Below are 27,245 nucleotides of genomic sequence, written 5' to 3'. Positions count from 1 at the left end.
TTGAACAACTTCTTAAAGATTTCCTCACTTTCAAAAACTATTAAAAAAATTTAAATCAGATAATATTAATTTACAACTTATGGTTTTAAAATCTTACTAAAACTTAAAACGAATCCCATTTAAATGTATCTATTTGGAACTGCCACCTAAGCTACCATTGTCTTCTTTTTCGCTTATATATTTCTTTGTGATACCATTTTAGCGTCGCAAAACCAAATTTTGTTTGCTGATGGCAACAGCATGGTTTTTAAAAACCAACAGCAACCTCGCATTTTTCACAGTAAAAGTAATTTCTTTGTTATTTGTTTTCGTTTTCTGTTTTCTTATGCAACTCTTTTGTTCGCTCGCTATTATAAGCCAAAAGCTAAATGTAATGCGTTTGATAAATCATCATATATGTATCTATATATGTATTTAGTTAACGGTAAGGTAGGTGTGTAGTCTTAGTAGAGGGGCACACTCTTTATGTGACATTCCAATTGACAAAGCCAAAATATTACATTTTACATACTAATTTATATTGTATGTTAAAACTACGAACACAAAAATCATTAACGTCGAAAAGTCTCCACATTTATGTATAAAAGTGAGTTGTGTGTCGATGCAGTATTATGGGTGTACTGTATATACTCTAGAACAAGTACCTACAGCACATGTACAGTACACACATATACAAATAATAAGCCCCATTTTGATGTTGTCGCTCGTTTGTAACCGTATACTGACCTATTTATCTAATCCAATTATTCGAGTGCTCCGTTAGAACGGCATAGCTAGGTGTAGGTACCTATAGCCAACAATACTGTACTGTACTGTACTGTATTGAAGAATTGAATATAAAAGAAGTAACATACGTAACGTTGGCTGTGTCGTCGTCGTCGGCGTTGTCGTTCTTCGTACTGTTTTTTTTTTTTTTTTGTTGTTGGTGTTGTTGTCAGTCAGCGCCACCATCATCCTTTAGCCTTGAAGTTGACGTTTTTGCCTTTGCGCTCGCAATCGCAATCTTTCAACTATGTACATTACGAGCTGTGTAAGAGTCAGAAAAAAAGGTTGCAAGTGAGGGAATTTTGCGGGTGGTTTAGCGATAATGTACAATCAGCCTGTATTTCTTACCACCCTCCCCCACAACATTCGAGAGAGAGAGAAAGAGAGTTCTCGAATGCTCCTAGGCAACCAAAATGTTCACAAGACTGTAGGTAGAGGTATCAGCTGAGTGCGGCTTGCGCGTTTGTGTTGGAGGTGTGTTTTATTAACTTTTATAGAGCTGCAAAAAAGCTTATGGATGTATCTCTCTTCTTTGTTGTATTTAAGTAAGAAAGTTCCAATAGCACACAAATGCCGGTTGTTGTTTTTGTTATGGTCATACACCATATACCGACCGACCCACACCATAGACAGAGACCAACCAGACTGAAGACCGAATAAAGCTTTTTTTCTTGTACTCAAAATGAAAATCATATTATTTCATCGTTTTGTTCGAGATAATAAATATCTATAGACTAGGTATGGTAAAGAATCTCGAACTCAATATATGCTTTATTATAGAAGACTCGAGTCGAACTTTTATGTGTACATATCTAATAGTTCTTTATTTACCTATATACAATAAATACTATATATAGGGAGAGAAATTATGTATGTACAGATATTGTATATAGTATCTATCTGTAGCGCTTTGGGCCAGAAGTAGCAGAAGCAGTAGCATGCAACATATGGATGTTGTTTGGTTCGCGTACCGTATTTGTTTGTATATTATGTGTGACACGACCTTGAGCTCAATTTCAAATATAAATATGGGTGGGTTGGTAAGGGGAACTGTCAGGTGGTGGAGATAAAGGGGGGTTCTTCAGATTGAAATGGCATAGTGATGATATGAAGGCAAATATATAGAGTTTTGCCGGCACGTTGCATAAACAAAAGCTTCTGTTGTATAGTGTATAGCACAACAAAACTATAGGTTATACATATAAAGGTTTTTACGAAGTGTACATGTACTCAATATCATAAGAGATTTGTAAAGTAATCAACAAAAATATGAATAATCTGCTAAGAAATTCGTGAGTGTGAACTGTGAATGAAGGTCACAAGGTAGTTATAATTTATTGATTTTCAATTTTGCTGAAGATTAGAGGTTTATAACCTTGGTCATTTTGACAGACATTTAGCTTCAATGACTTCAGGTATGTACTCAATCCGTTTTTATTCATTTTGATTTTTAAAATATTCACTAAATGATGTGATGTTCAGAAGTGTCACTTCGGTAACAAAACTATGTTAACTTTTTTTTTACTGTACTTTGCAATATTTAAAGATGGTATTGTTTTAATTTATCGTCAGATAAAATTTTACTATCCACTGACTCCTATTTAATTAAAATGTCACTTAAGTAACAATTTTGGATTACATTTAAATAAGTGTTGAGATTAGAAGTGTTCATTTACACCTTATGAAAGATGAATGTAGGAAAATATTGTTAGGTTAGGTTAGGTTATAGTGGCTGTCCAAGATAGAAACGGAAACACTTAGGCCAGTTTAATGGCCCATTGTGATACCACATGAATCTTGAGGCTTCCTCCTAAGCTCAATGGAACCAGCTTGAGTCCCTTACGAAACGTGAGAGGCTGATTATACCGATATGATTTAGATCGTTTAGATCGTTAAAGAAGAATTGTCCTAGGTAATTCTTGCGTTTTCGAGCTAGAGCAGGGCATGTGCAGAGAAGATGAAGAACCGTTTCTTCCTCTTCCTCGCCCATACAGCTTCTGCAAAAGTCATTTGAGAATACGCCTAGTCTCGTGGCGTGTTTTCCTATTAGACAGTGTCCGGTTATGATACTTATTATCGAGCTTATATGCGATCTGCTTATAGAGAGCAAGCACCTTGAACGTTTTATATCCAGTGTTGGCCAGATGTTTTTTGTGTCTTGACACGTGGAGATGTTGTTCCACATGGTGCCTGCCCTCCTCGCAGCGTCTTGCATTAGCAACAGTTTACAAGTAGCGATTGGAATGCCAGTACTTGCCAAACGTGGTAGGATGGGCTGTACTGTACCGTTCCTGGCGAGTTCATCTGCCTTACAGTTACCTGGAATGTCTCTATGGCCCGACACCCAGCAAAGGTGAATATTAAACTATTGCGCCATCTCCATTAGAGATGATCGACAGTTATGGACTGTTATAGAGTTTGTAGAGACAGAGTCCAGAGATTTGATAGCGGTCTGGCTGTCAGAGAAAATACGGATATCAGATGTTGATATCACGTTTTCTTTGAGCCAAGACAAGACATTCTTAATCGCCAAAAGTTCCGCCTGGAACACGCTACAATGATTAGGAAGGCGGAATGAGAGACTTAATTTCAGTCGTTCAGAGTACACACCTCCACCAACCCCTTCTTTGGTTTTTGAGCCATCTGTGTAAAAGTGGATTGACTCATCCTCCAAGAATGTCCTATCCTCCCAAAAAGATCTGGTAGGTATAGAAATCTGGAAATTCCTGTCGAATTGTAGTTAGGGGATGGTGTAGTCTGTGTGCTTTGGAATTGATTCTAAGTACCTTAGAATTACGGAGTTGCCAATGTTGTTGTTAGTCCACTGCGACGAAGCATTGATGCGAATAGCAGAGCTTGCAGCTATTTGTTTGCTAAATATGTCAAGAGGTGTAAGGTAGAGCAAGGTGTCCAGTGCTGCAGACGGGGTCGTGCGAAGCGATCCGCTTATACACAGGCAGGCTGAACGTTGGACTTTATTTAACTTATCCCTGTTTACACCTTTCTCTAAAGCAGTCCACCATACTGCCACAACGTAGGTTAAAATCGGTCTGATTACCGATGTGTATAGCCAATGCGTGATTCTGGGCTGTAAACCCCATTTATTACCAATAGCTTTTTTGCAAGAAAAGAGAGCTACAGTAGCTTTTTTGACTCTTTCCTGTACGTTGCGTTTCCAATTTAGTTTTTTGTCTAAGACAAGACCTAGATATTTAGCCTCGTTTAATTGGATTCCTTTAATATAAGGAGGGTTGACAAATGGAATTTTGTATCTCCTCGAAAATAAGACCAGATCGGTTTTGTGTGGGTTGACACCCAGTCCACACCGATCAGCCCAAAGTATTAGTCTGTCCAAGGCATTTTGTAAGAGTTCTTTTAGGATATTAAGATGCTTTCCTGAAACTGCTATAGCGAGGTCGACCGCATAGGCTATCACTCTGAAACCCTCCGCATCCAGACTAGTTAGGATTTCATTCACCACTAGGTTCCAGAGGAGATCGGATAGAACACCACCTTGCGGTGTCCCTCTACTAACGGATCGTCTACCAGAAGAGTTATTCTGCTAGTAAGCATTCAATGAATTAACTCCCGAAGCGAACTCTCTACATTTAGAGATGTTAGTGTAGATGTGATTGCAAATGTGTCCACGTTGTTAAAGGCACCTTCGATGTCAAGGAAAGCAACCATAGTGAACTCTTTATGACGGAGGGAATATTCGATGGTGCGTACTAAAGTGTGTAACGCTGTTTCCACCGATTTACCTTTACAGTAGGCATGTTGAGACGAAGACAGAAGTCTTGTATCGATACGTGCCCTTAAATGGATATCAATCAATCTTTCCAGGGTCTTAAGAAGGAATGATGATAGACTTATAGGTCGTAGATCTTCAGGATTGACTTGGGAGCATTTACCTGCTTTAGGTATAAAAACAACTTTAACTTCTCTCCATGCCGAGGGAACATGGACCAGGTAAAGACAGCTGGTAAAAATTGCCTCAAGGATTGGTGCAATTATATCAGAAGCCTTTTGTAATTCGACTGGTATTATACCATCTGGTCCTGCAGCTTTAAATGGTTTGAAGCTGTTGAGAGCCCATTGTAGCTTATCCTTTTTGATTAGACCTTGTGGATATGTTGAATTTGAACTTGAACGTATAAAGCTGTTGCAAGTTTCGGTAAGAGAACTACCAGGAAAGTGAGTGTCCAATAGTAAGTTTAGCGATTCATTACTTGAATTTGTCCAGGAGCCGTCTGTATTTTTCAAGCAGCTTGGCATAGCTGGATTAGTTGAAAGAATTTTCCGTAACCTAGAGGCTTCAGAAGTTTCTTCTATCATGCCACAGAAGGATCGCCAAGAAGATCGCTTGGATTTCCTTAGTGCCTTCTTGTAGATTCTTAGGGATTCTTTGTAGGAGTCCCAATGAGAGGCTAGTCTTGCAGCTTTGGCCCGGTTGAAAAGTTTCCTTTTCGTACTTTCAATAAAGTTAGAGAGACGTTTTGTGTCAATCGTTTGCCAGTTCACTGGTGTTATCGAAGAAGGGATTACAGAGAGATATGTACATAGAAGGTGTTGGACTGTTTCCTCTTCCTCCTCGTCCATGCAGTTTCTACAGAAGTCATTTGTGTAGACCCCTAGCCTCAGAGCATGTCTTCCTATGAGGCATTGTCCTGTTATTAATCCAATTGAAGAGCTTATACTTTGTCTGCTCAGTGATATCAAGCCTTTTGACCGTTTTAAGTCTATACTTGGCCATATTTGCTTAGTTGCTAGGCAGGTGGTACTATGTGACCATCTATGTAGCAAGTGGTGTTCCTATGTTATGTTTTTGTCTAACGTTAGGCAGAATTGTTCCGTTTTTGGCGAGCTCATCGGCTTTGCAATTTCCCGGAATGTCTCTGTGGCCCGGTGAATGTTAAACTGTTCCGTCATCTCATTCAGAGATGATCGACAATCGTGGACTGTTTGAGAGTTTGTGGAGACAGACGCGAAAGATTTAAGAGCGGCTTGGCTGTCTGAGAAGATTCGTATATCCTTAAAAGATATAACGTTTTCTTTGAGCCAGGATAGTGCTTCTTTAATCGCCATTACTTCAGCCTGGAATACACTGCATTGATTGGGAAGTCTTTAGGATAGACTAAGATTCAGCTGTTCCGAAAAGATACCACTTCCAACTCCGTGATCGGTCTTTGAGCCGTCTATATAGAAGTGTACCGCATCGTCTTCCAGGGGTCTCTCTTCTTCCCAGGAGGATCTTGAAGGGATTGACACATGAAAGCTTTTACCGAATACCACTTTTGGGGAGGTATAGTCTAAGCGATCTGGGATAGATCTGAAACTGTCTAGAATAGTAGTATGTCCAATATTGTTACTGGTCCATTGAGAGGTGGCTCTAAGCCTTACACATGAGTTAGCTGCCACCATTTTGGAGAAGATGTCAAAAGGTGTTAGGTTTAAAAGCACTTCCAGTGCTGCGGTTGGTGTTGAGCGAAGTGCTTTGGGATGCACATACCTGCTGACCGCTGGACTTTGATGAGCTTATTTAGATTTACCATCTTGTCCAGTGCGGTCCACCATACGACAGCTCCATAAATGAGTATCGGTCTGATTACCGAAGTGTATAGCCAGTGGGTTATTTTTGGTTAGAAGCCCCATTTTGATCATATGGCTTTTTTACAAGTCAAAAGCGCTACAGTAGCCTTTTTTACTCTTTCATCAATATTTGCCTTCCAATTTAGTTTTTTGTCTAAAATGAGGCCTAAATATTTAGCTTGATCGGAAAAGCTTAATGGGATTCCTTTAATCTTGGGTGGCCTAATCTGAGGAATTTTATATCTTCTCGAAAAGAGTATTAGTTTTCTCTTAAAAAAAAAAAAAAACAATTCACAAAAAGCAGGTTCGCGTATTTACAAAAAATGTTTGGGTTCAATTAATTATTCTTTATAAAAGTAAGCCGTATGACGACATAAATCATTTTCCGACACAAACTAAAAAACAATTACAATTCTTAAACTGATATTTTTACCTCTGTGACAAAGTTGTCATTACCTGCAGCAAGACTTGAAAAAAGGTTGTTTTCAGCAGTTTCTTTATTTTTCAATGAAAATGTCACAATCGTAACAACTTATAATATTTCTATAAAAAAAAAAGTACTTCAAAAAATGTTTGCCTTTTAGACAATTTTATGCACATAATTAAATTTTTATTTCGTCCTATAAATATGTGTCTTAATTTGCCGTGTATAATGGTGACATTTATTCACTAACAGACATCCAAGTTTAATATGGTCGTTTTTAAAGTGTGTCTATTAATTTGTTGAGGTTTTCATTTTGGTTTTTTAAAATAATCCTGTTTTTTCAACACATAAAACAAAGCATAATTTATAGTTCCTCTAAAGCATGTTGATAATATTGATTTAACTTCTGTTTCTCATTTAATCCAAAGTAAAATTTCTACTTAGTTTCAAAGTTACATTAATCAAAATGATTGTTTTCTTATTTATTTTTATTTTTCAATTTTGAAATGAAATTTCTATATTTAACAATATTGCATGTCAATTCATTGATTTTCAATCAATAACAATAATAGTAATTTCATATCTAAACTTTGTTCTACTAAATTCTTAATTTTTGTTGTTGTTAAGTAGAGCGCACGATATACTACATACAGCTATAGCCAAAATAATAGTAACACTCTCTAATTGTTGCTAATATTGTGTGTAGTACTTAAAGTAGGCAGTAGGTAAGTATGTTTTTTAAATATTTTGTATATTCTTTTTTTAAAACTTAAAGAGGTGTGCAAAACTTCCATTTACTTTATGCTTCCCAACAAGTTGGTCATAATAATAGCAACACCTGATTAATTTAACAAAAAACAACACACTTTGATAACCAATGTATATTTAATACCCTTTATTTTTCAACACTGCATCCATTCGATTTGGCATGGATTCTACCAACTTCTTGCACTTTTCGTGTGGAATCGAATACCACACTTCTTGGACAATTCTCCATAGATCCGCTTTGTTGGCCGGTGTATGCTTAATAACTTCAATCTTCAGTTCATTGCAGAGGTTTTCAATAGGATTAAGATCCGGTGATTGAGAAGGCCACTCCATTAATTCCAATTTGTTTCGCTGACAGCAGAGCTTTGTTGATTTTGCCGTATGCTTAGGGTCGTTGTCTGCTGGAAACGCCATTTAAGTGGCATATTTTCGCCAGCCCACGGAAGCATAACATTTTGCAGTATGTCCACATACGACTCCTTTGTCATTATGCCATCTATAACGAATATTGAACCAACACCCCATCAAGAAAAAACAACCCCATAATATTATGCTGCCACCTTCATGTTTCACGGTTGGTTTTGTGTACCGCGGATTGTAAGCCTCGCACTTTGTGCGAAGAACAAACTGTTTTCCATCCATTTCGAATAACTTTATTTTCGTTTCATCGCTGCAAAGCACATTCCTTCACTGCTTCTTGGCCTGAAGTGGTTTGTCTTTCATCTGATGCCTTAGTAAGTGCACCTACCTTGGAGATCGTGCATACAGGCCAGCACCCTGCAAGAAAAGACGAACAGTTCTAGAACTAACTGACGTTAGTATTTCTCGCTGCAGATCTTTTGAGGACATAAACGGATTCGTTTTAGCTTTTCTCACCAACGTAGCTTTTTAGACGTATGTCCTCTGGTTTCTTCAACATTTTTAGAGTTTATAGCATTCCACAACATTCTGGCAAAGCGCCCAATGACCTTTGCTATCTCTCATGGATCTACCGCTGTTATGCAGAGCTAAAATGGCTTCTCGTTGGTTTCAGTGCAGTGCTTCGCTCTTCCCATTTCTATGTGCCATATTTAAAAAAATGAGCCTAAAATTTCAAAATTATTTTCTGATTAACAAATCTCACCAAAATTTTGACTGTTTTAAGCTAATATAATTTTTTATTTCCTTTTATTTAAATGTTGCTATTTTTTGGCCAGCAAATTTTGTAGTTGCTATCTACTGTGTGCATAATATTACAAATAACTAATTTTTACTCACAAGATCAAACGTTCAATAGATTGGCAATATAATAACCGTTACACTAACACAGCTATTTGTTCAACGGCTCGCCTAACTAAAGTGCAGGATACAGTACTACCTAAAAGTAAGGAGCGTTGCTATTATTTTGGCCATAGCTGTATATACCTACCTACATGTTGAGATGGTGATGGTGCACGCGCTATCTTTAAAAATTAATTTTAGATCCAAGTGCACATAAAAGAGAGAAAAACAAAACATTACCATGCAATTAAAACTAAAAATAAACAAAACAACATTAAAAATTGTTTATTTGAAATCACATTAAGTGACTATAAAAATTCTGTTTTCTTGGCTGAATTTCTAGCCAGCTTGTCCGTCTGTCAAATCCGCGTCGTGTCTGCATTCTTTTCATTCACGTGATCTATGACTTATCACACTTATATTATTATTCTCATGACTTGTCTGTCAAATTTAAAAACCTGTAAAGTAAGTACTTTGGAAGGATTATTAAAGTGGGATCTTACTATAAGGTATTACTAGTACTGACAATTAGGAATGGATTGACAACATCATTAATATATAATAAAATAGTTGTTATTGCATAAAATACAAAATTCTTTAAATAACTTTCAACTAAACCATTTAGATTTTAACTGATATTTAATCAGTTTAGAATAAAAATAATCATATACCGATTATGGAATCCACATAAATGAATGTCCAAAGTACTGTACTGCATAAGTTATGCTAATGACTGCATTACATTTTTGTAATTCAAAATCAAGCTCGTCAAAATTGTCAATATTTTTAATCTGTGCTAATTTCGGTTCTGAAATTGCATTGGCCTTGAAAAAATTAAGGTGACACATTTTTCTGCAAAAAAAAAAAAACAAAGAAAATTATGTTCTTTGTTCATGGTTTTTGACCTACAAAATGTTTTTGACTCCACACAACATTGTGTAATAATTGTTAAAACAATTTGTGAAATAGTATTAAATTTGAGTTTTATCGTTATACCATCATTATTATTTACTCATTACTTTTAATTCGGTAAGTCAACACTCTGATGCATTAGGAATAATGAATACACTGATAAAAATTAAAACAAAGAAAAGATAAAAAGTGAAATTAACTTTTTGAAACAAATTTTATTCTACAACATGATTTTATAAAAATGTAAATGATAAAAAAGAATTAAAATACATTTTATATACATTTTTTTGTATGTAGAAAAAGTTTAATATCTTGAGAATTTTAAAATAGTTTTATTTTCAACCTTAAATTTTTTTTTATTAAATAAAATATCAACTAGTCCTTTTTTCAACTAAACGAGATTTTATAAAAGTTTATTTTATAGCTAGACTTGAATTTTTTTGGACTGAATATAATAATATTGCCTTCCGTATAATTATACTTTATATACCTATAAATTATCTTTTCAAAAATTTGTTAACAGATTTTGAAGACAAGCTATTTTGTTCAATATAAAAATAATTTTATATAAAAAACTTATAAATTAATTTATAAAGTGTATTTAAATATAAAAAAAAATAAATTATAATTTAAAAACAAAATTATGTTCCACAGTATTCAAAATGAAAGGTGCTATCATTGATGCTATATTATTGAGTTTCTTCAAAGAAAACCCGCAGAAAATTTGATTAAGATGTCAATAAAATCGAAATAATAAAAATTTAAATATTAATAATTTTATTGACATCCAATTTAAATCTGGAAAACCTTTTTACTTAATTAGTTTCGCCATAAAATAAAATGTCTTTGACCTCGAAAGTAAGAAGATTTTTGAAGGAAATTACAATTTTAGACTCAGTTGTATTTGCATTTGTGCTATTCTCCAAACAGGTGCTTAACCCTAGAATCCTACTCAGGGTGCTGTATCAACATGTGCTTGATTTGATTGATAATATTTGTTAAGACCATCAAATTAAAATGTGTGCCAAATGGAATAAATGTTTGATTTATTCCTTTTAAATATTAATAAAAGTAAACAAACAAATTTTGTTTAAATGTAAATAGGCTTTTATTTAATAATATCTTGAAATAAAAAACAGGGTGCCTTGGCACCCAGGGTAAGAAAAGTCTACTCTTAATATGGATAGTGTTCTAGGGTTAAGAGTCTTTCTGACATTTCATTATCTATGGTTTAAAATCTTTTTGATTATTATAGTCACCAAATTTTACTTTAAAAATAACAACTGTAATGTGATTTGAAATTAAATACGAAAGGAATCTAGGATGCGACCCACACTGATAACTTACCGTCCGTGGCTGTTACTTACAATTTCACAAAATATTTAAAACAACATTTTGTGTAAGATACAAAAAAAGTATAAAGTCAATATCTTTCTCAATTGTTATAATACTTGAGTCGAAAACCATTTCATATCAGCTTTTTGTTCTTGTGAATTCGAGTGTTTTGTTAAAAAGTTTTCAATTGAAATTTTTTGATTTTTTGAAAATAAAAATTATGAAAGTTAACAACAATATTTTGCATATGATAAAATAAGTTGGATTTTAATGTCTGTTTTTGTTACCGAAAACTAATTTTCAACAATTTTAGCAGCATTTTTATTTCTTATGCAAAAGCGTACCGGCTAGATTGAAATGTAAGTTCAATTTTTCTAAAATGTTTTTAGTAAGTTTAAATGAGTTTGAAGGCAATATCTTTAATTGTTGCAACAAATTCAACTCAAAAATTAATTTTTAACAACTTTTAGTAAGTCCTTTATTTTGAAAAATAAACTTTATCTTTGATTTTTTAACTTCCCATAGGAAGTTATTGTAATGGGTCCGATTTATCAAATTGAAAATTTTAGCATTTCTCGACGTTTCCTAGAGTTGAAATAAAAGATTTTTAGAAAGATGTCTGTGCGTGTGTACGAACGTTCGTACGTTCGCGATGTTTTTTTGGTCGTCCATAGCTCAAGAACCAGAAGAGATATCGACTTCAAATAAATTTTGTTATACAGATAATAAAACAGAAAGATGTAAAAAGGGCTCTCTGGTTAACCCTACAAATGTATCTCATGAACCAAAAACGCTAGAGACTTGAATAAAATTGTATATAATATAAAACAAGTATAATTTTTAAAAAATCCAATTAAGGGTTTTTTTATATATCAAAAAAACTGAAAAAAAATGTTAACGTTTTTAACATCTGGTAAGTTTTTGAGAAAAAAACAATTGACAGTTTTTTTTTTATAAAAAATACAAACCTGAAAAAAACATTACTCAAAGTTGGTAAAAATTGAATGAAAAATGAAAACCTAAACAAAAAAAATTAATAAAAGTTGGTAAAAATATCTTTTGAAAACTTTGAGATATTGGCTTTAAACTACTTTTATCTTTTAAAAAATATTGTTGTCAACATTCAGTAAAGTTTCGAGAAAAATCGACTTGACAGTTTTTTTTATAAAAAATAAAAACCTAACATAACAATACTAAATCTTGGTAAAAATTTACTTTCGACTCGAATAGTTTTTCAAAAATTTAAAATATTGTCTTCAAACTTTTTTTATTTTATAGAAAATATTGTTTTCGATGTTCAGTGATTTTTTTTTTTATAAAAAACCAACAGTCCGTTTTTTTCATAAAAAATAAAATCTACAAGAAATAGTACGCAAATTTGGTAAAATTGATGTTCGGTTATTTAAAAATTTAAAAATTTAAGAAATGCTTTTAAAATTGGTAAAAAAATTTTTCGACTAAAAATGTATAACAAAACTAGATTTTCAAACTAAGCTATTTCCTTATATGAAAAATATTGTTGGTAATTTAAACATTTTTTAGAATAATTCAACTAACAACTTTTTTTACCCAACCCAATAGACGGGATGGAAGTTATCAGTGTGGGTCGCACCCCAGCCTCTTTTTTTAAATTTTAATTTTGGGTGCCCAAAACGTTCTTATTTCATGAATACAGTTATTTTGCAGATAATATAATTTTTTGTTTTTAAAATATTCAAGGCGACAAACCGTTTGTTTCTTAATTTTTTTTTTATAAAAAAACCGTTGATTGAATTTTTTATTGAATTTATACCAATTTAAAATCACGTCAAAATGAATAGTATACAATTTGATTGAGGTCGCAAGCGTTATTGGTTCAAGAGATATTTCGGGTCAACCAAATGTTTCACATTTTTAAAATTTCTATAGTAAAAAAAACCCTTTTCAATACTTTTGGAAGTATTTATTCGAAATCGATATTTTTTCTGCTTCTTCAGATATTGCCGATATTAACATCTAACTACTCGTATCTCTTAACAATTTTCTAAAGTTAAATTCAATCCATATGACGTCCTTACAATTATTTTTGTAAGAGCAGTCCAGTAAACTTTTGGAAATTCCAATTATTAGGCCCGTTTAAACGTATTTGCTTTGTTTATTGCTACGCACTGTCACTTGTCACTTTAAGACATGTTTTTTTAATAAAAGAACGTAGCAATTTTTTAGTTGGCAAAACGCAAACAAAGCTTCACAGTTTTGGAGTCCCTTAGTAAATTGCAAAATATTTAGAAAATTGCTAACTAGTAAATTGTTAAGGCCTTAGCAATAGATTGTTTAAATTTTTCGCCAAGTTGCTTAAAATTTTGAACCAGGTTATTTAAAATTTGTGCCGTTTTATTTAGCTTCTAGGGACGTTGAAACCTTGAAAAATGTCAACATTTTATTTAATAAATTTTTTCCTGAAATCATCCAACTTACGGAATTCCAATAATTTTAGTCATGAACTTTAACACAAAATGATGTTTTGAGTGTTGGTTCAAAGGAATTTTCAACTCACTCATCCACGCATCCCTCGCTATCAAACTGGCAAATCATTTCATCGCTTTTTCCTTATCCCTTCTAATTAAAAAGGTACTTACTCAATATAATTTCTAAGTAGCCTTTTCAACAAGTCATGCTTTGGTTATTTTCCAACCAAAGAAAATGATGTTTTTTATTATATTTTGTTTTTTTTCTGTCACTTGACCCAAATTGACAGAGAATAAATAATACCTAACACAAAAACTGAACTCACGATTGTGACATAAATAACCCCTCAGTGATGATAGTGGACTTAATAAATATTTTAAATAGAAGAACACAAAAGTATAAAATAATTTTTTGTTTTGCAAATAGTGAACATATCTAAATTAAATAAGAAAAACCTTCTTCCGCTTGTGTAAAACATAAATACCTATGTCAACTTTTTTTGTTTGTTTTAACTAAGAAACGAGCCCCCCACACACATTTCGTTTATTTTCTATATGGATGCCATTTTAGTGCACATGTGTTCGATAAAGTACTGTTTGTGTCGAAGAACTGAATATCTATCTTAGAGAACTCGATATTGTAGCCGTAGAAGCGTCTAAATTTATTATTGCCCCACATGATTTTCCTTCTTTTAAAATAAAATTCGAGTGTCTGGTGGCATGCAGTTTTATTATTTGTATTTTACCTATCTGATGGTGGTGATTCCCCTGAATGCTGCAAAGTCGTCCCCATAAGAACCCCCCCTTTCCTACATTACACACGAGTTCTGAATATAGAATATGAATAGACGACGACAACGATGAAAACGAAGACGGACGACTTCAGAGAAAAGGAAGACGGACGACTTCAGAGAAAAGGAAGAAGATATTTAACAAAATGAAGAAAGAAAATCAATTTTTATTCTATACATACATTCGTATATTCCGCGTGATTCTGTTCTATTTTTAGAATGTCAACAAAAGAAACTTACGAAATATCTATGTATATATTGTATATCTTTTTGAAAATTCAATTCTTGCATTTTGAAAATTAACGTCATTAGAAAAGTGTGTGGTGTGGTGAATAAAATAAATTTTAAGGATTTATGGTGATGGTGAATGATTTGACAGTTCGTTGATTTTTAATAGTTTTGACGAAGTTCTATTTCTGAATAGAAGAAGAAAATATGTGGGTACTAATTATAAAATCAACATGTGGATGAATGGATTCGTTGGGTTTTCTATTTGAGTTCTTATGATGTTGAACCGATTTAGAGATGAAGCCATATTTTTAGTTAGGTTAGGTACCTCTGATTTTACATTCTGTAAGATACAACGTTCGTGTTGTTATTTCGATGTGATGTGTTTTAAATACTGAAACTATTATTGACCTACTTTAATTTATGTACATTATATGGAACACTTTATACGCATATAATGGAACCTAATGGGAACTGAAGCATGTAGGTAGCAAAGTTAAAAACACTCAAGTATTTGAACTAAATAAAAAGATAAAAGAATAAAAAAAAAAAACAATGTTATAAGAATAAAGCTGTTGTAAGCTCTTCTTAAGGATATTTTATTGTGATATTTAAAAAGTTATTGAAAAAAAAATTAGTAAAATCTTAGAATTTAAACTTAAAATAAATTCTAAATTACACTTCAATGAAATCGATGACAATGACAATGAAAAATGACATCGGTAAAATGTCAAAATTAAGCTTAGACTCCTGTAGTTTATTTATCGAGTGAATGAAAGATTAACTTTTTTAATCTTATGTGGTTTCCATTCGTAAATCAATTTTTTGATTTGAGAAAAAAGTGTCGATTTTTGCCAACTGTATCACAACTTCGAGAAATGAACACGGTCAAAAAACTTTATTAGAAAAAAAAACTCTAACTTCCAAATATTCACCGTCTTAGATTTAGTTTTACAGTTTAAATGCGTTTTTGAACAGTTTAGCATTTCATTTTTAGCAATGGCGTAGTATTTTTTTTGTCAAATGTCAAAAGATGACAGTTTCAAAGGTGATAGCTATCCAAATAGGATGTTATTCTTAATGGAAAACCTTTTACGGCTATACAACACAAATGTTTGTCTTAATGCATTTCGTTTGTGTTTCCTTTTTCAATCAGCCGAAATAATTGGCGTTTTTCTTTTTTAGTTCATAGAAGAGCTCGAACTGTCAAAAAAATAAGTGTGTTTCTTTTTGAGCTCTGATCGTTCAGAGCTTCAAATTCATGTTTCTTTTTTAGTTCTGAACATGTTCAGAGCGCGCTCTGTGAGCTTAGAATAAAATAACAGAGTAAACGGAGTAAAATACTGAAACAATACAAAATAAAAATGGCGGAAGAGGTTGGTCGCTTTAGTGCTTTAATGCAGAATAATTTAGAAAAAAATAATTGCATATAGCATTTTTATGAATCAAATTTATTTCAGGCTTCAAATAGATCTGACTGTTTTTTAATTAATTTCATTAAACAAAATTTTGAACGCCTTTAAACAAGCGATATTTTAAATCATGACAGTTTAGTGCTCAAGTTGTTTTATAATTACATCAGAGAGCTCTGAACACACTCTGCTCAGAACTCTACTTTACTCTTTTCTGTTCGCTCAGACTCTGCTCAGTGCTCAGCTCTGAACTAAAAAAGAAAAACGCCAAGTGGAGTAAAAAGCTCAGCGTGGCTGACTTTACGTTTGTTTGAGAGATGGCAAATTCTAAAACTATTATCAATTCAGATCGATTTCGGCTTAGAGCGTACGCGATGTGTTCAGGCTCTGCTTAGTGCGCTGATTTCAGTTTAAAGAGAAAAACGACCTAAAGTTAGTTACGGAGAGTTTTTATCTATTCATTTTTTCTTCTCTGTAGCTGTCAAAAAAATCAGAACAGAAACAAACATTTATTAGAAAGGTGTTTCCATTGCTACTTTTCACAGTTCGTATTCATTATTATGTTTTTAATAATGGATTTTGTTCAATTTTGTCATCTTGATTCTTCAATTCTTCCATTCTACATTTATATGTAATGTTTTGAAATTATTTGACATCAATCTTTCCATCTTACATTTATATGTAATTTTTTCATCTTAATGTGTAATGTTTTGAAATTATTTGACAATGCAGGGACTTCGTATAAATTCGGAAATGACGTTTTACAATTTGTTGGAATAAGTGTGATAGCTCATTGGCCATGACATGAGAGCTGGTATAAATATTTAAAAAAGCCTTTTTTTTGCATCAATTTTCATTTTTATTTTATTGATTTTTTTTTAAAATGCATATTTCCTATCCACATTGATAATTCACAAATGATTGTAATAATTTATAATTTCTTCTTAATTTTCAGGTACAGCAAGCGAAGAAGAAAAAGTAAACCTCTCCCACTTTCAATTGATCCGGGTCCTGGGGACAGGAGGTATGTACTTTAAAAAATTGAAAACATTCAGTGCCCTAATAAAACTTTCATTCATTCGTTTTATTTTCTTTTTCTTTGTTGTCTTCGATGTTTTCCAACAGCATACGGAAAAGTATTTTTGGTTCGTAAAAAAGGTGGCCACGACCACAGGAAACTATATGCAATGAAAGTACTGAGGAAAGCAACAGTCGTGCAAAAGAAGAAAACAGCTGAACACACAACGACTGAACGACAAGTGAGTGTATAGTATTGCCCCTTAAAAAAATATATATAAATATATTGATATACAAGACTTACTCCCTTGCTTCTTTTCGTATGCATCTCTGTTTGAGCTTATCTTGCTTCGCGTATCATCTTCAAAACAACAACAACAACTCAACCAAGTTAAATCACCTCGCCTAGAGTATATCTGCAAATAGATTAGCTCTTTTTTTGTTAAATTTTGTCTTTCATCGATAAAGTAATAGAATGAAGGTACCATAAAGGAGCATCTCTCATCTTTTCATTTATATAAAGTTGTCATCAATGGAAATGTTCATTACTCTTTAAGGATCTTTCTTTTGGACATTTGATTACTAATATCCTTTTTTTCATACTAAAGGGAGTTCAACAACAATTCTATAATATGACCTTTGACATTCAATGCGCCATTAAGACTTGTGTGTATGGTTTGTCTGTATGTGCTTGGGTGCATTAATGCAAAAGCTAAAAGCGGATATTTACAAAAGAGATAGACTTATCAGACCCTAAAGAAGTACAGTAGGTACACAAACATATATATTATGTACATTATGGAATAGTTCAAAGCCATCATCAATTAAATCAACAAAGCAAAACACAATGAAAAGGAAAATTTATCCCATCGCCCGTTGTCGTCGTTTAAATATTTGTTTTTTTCTTAAGCCTGATGTTAATTCTCAATCATACTAAATCAAAGAGCACTTGAATACTTCTTCCTTGATATTGAAAATTGAGTTTTAATAAGAACTCAAAGTTTTATTTAAATAATTTGTGACATTAAACATTTACTTTTTGGAAAATCAGGGACGGTTCTGTCTAAAATGAAATATAAAATGTGCAAACTTACAGATTGACAGAAACGTCCTTGCCAGTTATTGTAACATAACACGTTTGAAACTTTTAAATACAGGGTGTTCCGGAAAGGATATTCCAAACTGTATATGGTGATAGATTTTGGTAACTTGTCTGCAATGCATCCTAACGATTTTCGATTGATAGCTGTTTTAATGTATACTTTTAGTCCATCACCCTGTCCACAAATAATTTTTTGTTTTAATGGTTTTGACATTTTAAAATAACTTAATGTTGGGAAAAATATTTGTCAGTACAAACCAATTTGATGGAAATTGTTATTTCTCTAAATATCATTTAAATCAAACCTAATTTTTAACTTCTATTAAAAAAAAGACAGACGAAAAAACGATCGTTTTTTATGAAAAATCAAAGGGTGTTTTTTTTTCATTGAAAAATGAATGTATGTCATTAACAATTAAAAATTATATCAGTCAAATGACACGCCACGGCTCATAAAACTTAATATAACAAATTCCGTCTTTAATGTCTTAAAGTGATTTTGGAGCATTGTGATAGACCTTTTTTTTCAGTTGTCAAATCAAAAGATATCGGTAGATAATTGTGGTTACCTCTTCGGGAACTAAAATTACGCAGCTAGGAAACTTTTTTGTATTGCAAAACTGCGAATTGTTACTGCAGAATTGTATTTTAGTACATTTTAATAACTCCAATTTTGAAACATGTATAATCCCTTTTTAGATACGCCGTAGTTTTAACTTGGCAAAAGTGACAGTTGTCTAAATAGCTGTCGATTAAAAATAGAACCTCCAATTGGAAAACCCAACGCAATAAATCATCTAAAATAAATAAAGAAATAAACTGGGTGGCGCAACAGTCTGTTGATAACTAGGGCCTAGTCACTTACAACTGTCAACCATTGCTCTGTGCGAGTACTGTTGTCAGGGATGGAGGGGACCGACAATTTTAAGTCGAATCCGAACGGCTAATTTGAGAAAGCACCTTTCAAGGGGCAGTAACCGTGAAAAAAACTTTAGATGGCATAGGCAGGGATCGAACCCAAGAATTCTGGCATGAGAAGTCCAAAACACACTATCATGTACTTGATAGTGACGTTGACGCCATCGCTGATATGATCACAAGTTTGATTCTCCTGGGAATGAGAAATTTTATCCCGAATAGGGTTAAAAGCATCAGACCTTAGGAAAACGCATGGTTCGATGGGAGCTGTAAAAGGGTTCTTAGGGTCGAGAACGTAAGTTTCCGTTGTTTTAAAGCTTTTAAAGTTTAAACTAAGGAAAACCGAAATAAGTTCAAGCAAGACAGGAAGGCCCATATTCGAAGGACCAAATTTTTACATGACGAAAAATTATGGCAAAAAATACTGCAATGTCCCAAAGTCAGTAAACATTTTTGGCCATTTGTAAAAATATATGGAAAATTCTTCATATTCCTAAGTTTTTACGCTCGTTGTGAATGACACTTCATTTGTTAGCTCTTTAGAGAAAGCAAATCTCTTTGCTAGGCAGTTCGCGGCCAATTCAACGCTAGTGAGTGTTATGACTCCGCCTGTACTTGAGCGAGTTAATGATTCTATGGGCAAATCTTTTTTCGCACTCGAACTATAGCGAGAGTCCCAAAAGATCTTAACATACATAAATCTGCTATTCCGGATGGTATCCCCGCTATTGTTCTGATAGGTGTTCTTCATCGCTGGCAAAACCACTGCATAAGCTTTTTCATCTCTTCTACTCCTCAGGCTTCGTTCCGAGCGGATGAAAAACCGCATTTGTCCCCTATTCCCAAAAAAGGCGAATCTTCCTCACCGTCTAATTATCGACCAATTGCACTTACGTCCATTCTTTCCAAGGTCATGGAACGCTGATTAATTATCAGCTCAAGAAATATCTCGAAGATCGAAAGCTTCTTAATGACCGACAATACGGCTTTCGTAGCAATAGGTCCACTGGTGATCTTATGGTTCATCTCACCGAACAGTGGAACACATCTTTACATAGTTTTGGTGAAAGTAATATTATTGCACTTGATATTTCAAAAGCATTTGATAGGGTTTGGCATCAGGCTTTCTTATCGAAAATGCATGCTTTCGGTTTTCATATATCCCTCCTTCATTGTATTAGTAATTACATTTTGAATCGTTCAATACAAGTTGTGTTGGATGGATTCAAGTCTGAAAACCACAAAATAAATGTTGGTGTGCCCCAGGGCTCTGTTTTATCTCTAACACTCTTTCACATTTTTATTAATGATCTCCTATCTGCAACTTCTAATCCAATACATTGTTTCGCTGACGATAGTACTCTAAGCTTTTTATATTCGTTTTCAGATTCACACCCCTCTTCTTCGGATAAGCTCATTAAATTCCGACCTAAACGGCATTGTACAATGGAATAAGAGACTGTGTGGAATTTAATGTTTCGAAAACGCAATGCTGTCTTGTATCGTTAAAGCGAAATATACACCCTTGCCATTATCCATAAATGGCACTTGCATCGAGGAAACTGAACATCTTGATATTCTCGGTATGTGTATCACCAACCACCTTTTGTGGAACGATCGCATACGCGATGTCGCCAAAAACGCCGCAAGATGTTTGGGTTTTCTAAGGCAATGCAAGAAGTTTTTTCCTCCCTCTGATCTGGCTGTTATTTACAAGACTTATATACGTCCAAAGCTTGAGTATAACTCCCATATATGGGCTGGTGCTCCAGTAACTTACTTAAGCCTCTTGGATAGTATTGAACGTAGAGCATTAAGTTTGGTTGGTGATATTACCATTATAAGATCATTTACGTCACTTGAACATTGTCGAAATGTTTCTTGTCTCACTCTCTTTTACCGTTATTTTAATGGTTTAAGCTCTAGAAAAATAGCCAGTTGCATTCCTCCCCTTAAACAGCTAAAACGTAATACTCGCGCTTCTAGGAATGCTCATCAATACACCCTCGAGACCAACTTCGGTCGTACTGTCAAGTACAGAGATTCGTTCTTTAGCCGTACTATGCGAATGTGGCCATTACATTATTCAGGAATTCAAAACCAATGTGCACCGACATCTCCTTTCAACCCCTCTCTCCCATTCCTAGTGCTTACACTGTGTCTACATTATAAGGGTAATATTATCCCTTTGAGTGTGCGCTTATTCTATAAAAAAAATCGAAATAGCAAACCCTTTGACAGTGAAACTAAGTGAAAAGACCATTTTTATTTGAACATAATTTGGCTTTTGACACTTTTTTGACAGTTACTGTCAAAACACTAAGAGACTGATCTTTCAATATTGTGCAATCTGACAATCGTTTCTGCCTCTGAATTTTTTGGAATGCTAACACATTGCCTTGATGCTTCAATTATCATAATTTTATATTTGGTGAAGAGAAAACAAAATTAAATTAAATAAATAATCCAACAATTCCCGTTCTCATAATTCATTCAAATAAACATTAATCTTCAACAAAATAAATTAAACAGTCAAACGCGTACAAAACGAAAGCCCATGAAAAATATTTACTTAACTAGCACTATATATACATTTTTTTTCTTATTACAAAAGAAACAAGTGTGTTAATTTAATGTACGACGGAAGGCCGGCCATATTCAAACCGGTCATTTGGACTGTGGTGGTGCCTTCACAAACAAACCATAGACACGCTAAAATCCCGGCTTTATAACTTGTCTTTCTTCGCATACGAATTTCTTAAAGAAAAAGAAAAAAAGTTTTCTATTTTTGGTAACAACTTCGACCCACATATTTGGCTTAAAGCGAATTTGTTCCGAGCCAACTCAAGTCAAGCCAAAAACCAAGCGCTTCTTCTGAGCATAGATCTTCTTTTCGCATCAAAGCACGTACATACATACATAATATTGGTTGGGAAGGTGAGGCTCTTCAGACCATCAGACTTTACTTTATAACTAACCCAAAGCAGCAGTCAACAAAACCATCATCAGATCAGCATATTATAGCAATCGTTTTCAATGTTGTTCATGTTGTTCATCCATCTTTTCTTTTTCTGGCACTTTTTCTGTTTTCATTCGCTTAGTTAAAGTTGATGTGTGGTGTGGTTTCGTGTCTGGAAATTCCGGTTGAGATATTTATAAATCCCGTTAGAATGTACCGGTATTAACGTGTACCTTCTACCATCTTGATGGTCTACACCGCTACTGCTGGAGCTGTTTGATTTTTTGTTGTTGTTGTTGTTTGGTTTGTTTGTTTTAAAGAAATACAAATAAAAGAAGACCCACCACCTGATGAATATAATGAGAAATTTCTTTCGTTGTCGTCTTTGGTGTGTTCGTCTTCATTGCAAACATAAACAGCGTCATCGTCGTCGTTAATCATAACAAGCGCATGAGTAACCTCAAGTATAGAAAAAGATTAGTATTAATTTTAAAAAAGAATTTTTTACTTGAAGTTGGATCCTATAGAGTTCAAGTGAAATTTTGAGTTCAATGGAAATCTCAGTTTTATACCTAAATTTATAAGTAAGTTCTGATTTATAAAAAGATGATGAAATACCAAGGATTAATGCAAGATAGAATCAGATTTTTGAAAACCTAGTATTATAGAAACTATGTAATAGAAAGAAACGAAAACTTTTAGTCCTTTCATGTTTTAGATATTACCAATTTTAATGATACAATTTGAACAACCTTGTTTGTAAGAAAAAAGTGATTCTACTGCACTCTACTTGTATTCTGTAAGCAACTGATACTTGTACTTCAGTAAAGTGCTGCTTGTTCCTACAAAATACAAGTATTAGTATTTATCAAGTATTTGCATACAATTGCTAGCTATAAATTATTTAAGTACTTGAATTTCGTTTCATCTTTGTACTTAGGTAGCAAAATACTTGAGTAGTACTTTAAATACTTGACTAGTTCTTTCAAATACTATCCAATACTTTTGTTTATTTCCAGGTCATTTTTAAAATGTAATTTATTATCATTTTCATCAGAAATAGGTTAATTCTGTAAAGAACTTGTCGAGTACTTGAAGTATTGATCATTTACTTTGATTCTTAAGTTCGATGAAGAATTCGAAAATGTCAGTTGGAATTTTCAAGTACCAATACCAATACCAGAGTATTCAACTTCAATTCCACATTACAGTACATGTACTTGAACTTTAAAACATCACGTACTCATCTGACTTTGGTATTTTCTTTTAAAGACCTTTGAGGATATAAAAGTCAAACGAAGGCCTTAGTGAGTACAAACTATTTCCGCTCGATTTTTTTTAATTGGCTTGAATACAAAGAAGTGTTACCAACAAAACAAGCTGAAAATCTTGGACAGCTGGTAACTAAATATTATACCCAAGCCGGCATAGCACGTAGTTATAAATGAACGTGCATATGTATTAACAAAAACAAGCGACCAAAGATAAAATTAAAAAGTCAAAAAACTTAAAACTTAATGCATGCGCGTGCGTTTCCTTCTTATCGTTGCTTCTGTTTGCACTTTTGCTGATATGTAATGTTTCCATTTCTACAGATTTTACTTTATTAAAATTTGTTACTGTATTTCTTTTCTGTTTTCTGTTTATTTTACATTTTTTTTTGGTCTCATGTAAAATGCAGATTAAGAAAGCCTCTGTCGCTGAACATCATCAGGCAAAGCTACTGACTTTTTTCTTCCCCACTTGCGTATGCTTACTTAAATACTGACATATAAAATTTCCAAATGAAAACTATATGGTTAATGTAGCGGTTCGGTGATTATTACACACTTGATGTGATAAGAAGGCCACGACATGTTGCTTAGTGAATAAGTACCTTAAGTCTGCTGATGTATTATTATTCTGCCTGTCCTTCCCCTTGATCGAAACTGAACCTCTTTTGGGGACTGTGCGTCGTCGTGCGTCGGTCTTTTGTAGATGTATAGAATTTGTTTTGTTTTGTATTCTTATGTATATTATTTTCTTTAGAGTATTTTTAGTTGTTGTTTTTTATTACGTAAAAAAACCTGCGTACATATATTTGTTGGTTATAAAATTAACCATTATAATTTGTATCAATCAAGTACGAACAGTACAGTACAGTACAGTGCTGTGATATAAAACTTAAACTTAAATATCCGAAAAAAATTTAGATATATAAAAATTTTCTTCCGAAAAAGCGCCATTTCTATCCGCACTTAAAATCTCTCGATCTTTATCATGTTTTGAGACTAAATTCAAAGATATTCTTGACTAAAATATATTGTTAAGTCTATCTTCTCCCCATCTCATAACACTTTCTGAAGTTTCTTTGACTTTCATTGCTTCTTAGTTGTATTTTTACTCTAAACATGCGATTCAATGATCGAAAATTCATCCCACACTATTCCCCATCAATAGAATAGAGCTATATGACACGCGTCAGATCTTAGTTACTTTATCATAATTGTTTCATTGCTGAAAGTCACTCCGATAAATTACATGGACCATAACTTGAACCCGTTTAATAAACAAATCTAAACAAATTCCTAACACTTTCTATTGAATTGACTGAATGCGTTCATTTTCGAATGCACTCTTAAATGTCCTTTTTTTTCTTCTTATCTAATTATCAATTCAAATTGTTTTCTTTGTTTTGAACAAAAGAAAATGGCCACCAAGTCATAATAATTAAAAGACACTTGGTGGCAGGAAGTGTCCCATAGTGATGCCAAATAAATACAATACAATTTAGTCTTTCTTTAAAAACATTTAGTAAATTTATCAAAATTGTTTCATTTTTGAAACGTTACTCGGATAAATTACATGGACCATAACTTGAACCCGTTTACTAAACAAATCGAAACGAATTCCAAACACATCCTTTAAATTGACTGAATGCATTCATTTTCAAATGCACCCTTAAATGTCATTGTTCTTGTTATCTAATTATCAGTTAAAATTGTTTCCTTTTTTTTGAACAAAAGAAAATTGCCACTAAGTCATAATAATTAAACGTCACTTGGTGACAGGAAGTGTCCTATAGTGATGCCAAAAAAATATAATAAAATTTAGTTTTTCTTTAAAAACCATTTGGTAACTTTATCAAAATTGTTTCATTGCTGAAAAGTTACTCGCATAAATTACATTTACCATAACTTGAACCGGTTTACTAAACAAATCGAAACAAATTCCAAACACTTCCTTTTGAATTGACTGAATGCGTTCATTTTCGAATGCACTTTTAAATGTCATTGTTCTTGTTATCTAATTATCAGTTAAAATTGTTTCCTTTTTTTTGAACAAAAGAAAATTGCCACCAAGTCATAATAATTAAACGTCACTTGGTGACAGGAAGTTTCCTATAGTGATGCCAAAAAAATATAATAAAATTTAGTTTTTCTTTAAAAACATTTGGTAACTTTATCAAAATTGTTTCATTTTTGAAACGTTACTCGGATAAATTACACGGACCATAACTTGAACCCGTTTACTAAACAAATCGAAACAAATTCCAAACACTTCTTTTTGAATTGGCTGAATGCGTTCATTTTCGAATGCACCCTTAAATGTCATTGTTCTAGTTATCTAATTATCAGTTAAAATTGTTTCCTTTTTTTCGAACAAAAGAAAATGGCCACCAAGTCATAATAATTAAACGTCAGGAAACGTGACAGGAAGTGTCGTATAGTGATGCCAAATAAATTTAATTAAATTTAGTTTTTCTTTAAAAACATTTTATTCACCATACTGTTGCCCATGCATAACTCTAAACCATACACGCTCTATAGAATTTTAAAATAGAAATGGCAATTCAAGTTGTTGTTTTTGTTTGTTTTATTTTTTGTATTTATTGTGTATATTTGGTGATTCTGTCGCGTAATTGGACAGCAATCCAATGTTGAATCAATGGCACCAAAAAATATAGGTCATGAAATAATTTGTTCCTTTTACTTGTGTTGTTCTTGTCAACCTCAAAACATTCGGTACTGTACTTTTTTTTTTTGGTATTCAAGTTGAGTTTGAGGTACCTACAAATTGTAATCATGAGGGCAGGTTTTACGGCTTTCCCTTCAATAAAATACAACGACCAATAACAACATCAAGTTGGCTTACACAATTTCAATTGCACTTTTCTGTTGTATTTTTTGTTTTTAATTCTTCGAAGTTGAATTCTTTTGAGTTCGTTTTATTTCAAAGTAAATTTCATTCTGCTGACGTGCAATCAACAATGTACACGGTTTTGAGTTTTTGGAAATTCATAATGGGAACATCTTCGAAAGTCAAAGAATGTCACACGCCGGCTGCCACTAGCCGTGATACCGTTCGTTCTATAGGAGGAGGTTAATATCCTCAAAAATACTCTTCTAAAAAGTGTGTTTGCTTTAGAATAGGAACAAAAGTAATAATGTGAATAAAGAAGACCTTTTGTTTATTTCGATAATTTGTGTATATGTAGGTATTTCTGTATCTAGTCTAGGACGTGTAAAGAAATAGAAAATCTAAAAATAGAATTTTTCTAAAAATGCCATTTAAATAAATTTGTTGAAATGTGCTTCAATTTTACGAGCGGAGTGATTAAAATAGATTCATCTTTGTTTCTATCTACCTACATACCTATTTAAACGAAATGACAACTAAATAAATTGTTGTTTTTTTTTTTGTTTCTTTTAAATTTATTTGTTTGTTTGATAGAAAAAGACAAAATAGATGCAGTTTAAAAATTTGAAAAAAATACACATTTTGAGATAAGTGTTTATCAGTTTATGACTTAGGTATGGGTAGCTTTGTCTTTTTTTTATATATATTTTTAAATATATTTGATTATTAAATGTTTGTCTTGATGAGTCATTTTTATTGAGTTCACTTTTTTTGTGATAAAATATTGTTTTTTCTTTTTGGAGAATTTAAATTTACTAGTAAAAAAATATGTCAAAATCGGTTTGGAAAAATAACATTGAAAAAAGGAGTGGTGTTCTAGAAATGGAAAATAGTTTCTTTTTACAGAAAAAAATCTCAGAATTTTTAATGTCATATTTCAAAAGTGACATTTTCGACGTTTGTGAAGACTTGTAAATTACCAAATACCGAAGTTTTTCTGTTATGTTCTTTATGTTTAAACTGTAGAGCTTACTTTTCAATGCTTTGAATTATCCCTCCCTGTCGGTGATGAGAGAGTAAAGTGTTAATGTTTTGATGTGACTCTCTGTTGTCTGGAGTTGTTAACTTTCCAATAAATTCATCCCGAATTTCCGCAGACTTGGCATCGAGCTTAGTTAGAACCGATGTGAACAACTTAG

At 32.9% G+C, this 27,245-nt stretch overlaps 1 protein-coding gene across 2 annotated transcripts in view; it reads left to right on the top strand.

Moving 5' to 3' along the window:
- Positions 1-27,245, top strand: part of LOC129944002 (ribosomal protein S6 kinase alpha-5) — a 67,885-nt gene that overhangs the window by 27,535 nt on the left and 13,105 nt on the right. For both annotated transcript variants that reach the window (XM_056053117.1, XM_056053118.1), the window contains exons 3-4: positions 16,887-16,955; positions 17,057-17,190. In XM_056053117.1, the coding sequence (XP_055909092.1) occupies positions 16,887-16,955; positions 17,057-17,190 (203 nt within the window). The remainder of the gene's footprint in view (positions 1-16,886; positions 16,956-17,056; positions 17,191-27,245) is intronic.

The sequence above is a fragment of the Eupeodes corollae genome, chromosome 2 (assembly GCF_945859685.1).
Source record: "Eupeodes corollae chromosome 2, idEupCoro1.1, whole genome shotgun sequence".
In the NCBI taxonomy this organism is placed as follows: domain Eukaryota; kingdom Metazoa; phylum Arthropoda; class Insecta; order Diptera; family Syrphidae; genus Eupeodes; species Eupeodes corollae.
Note: the sequence above shows the minus strand (reverse complement) of the source record. Positions and strands in the feature narration are given on the sequence as shown.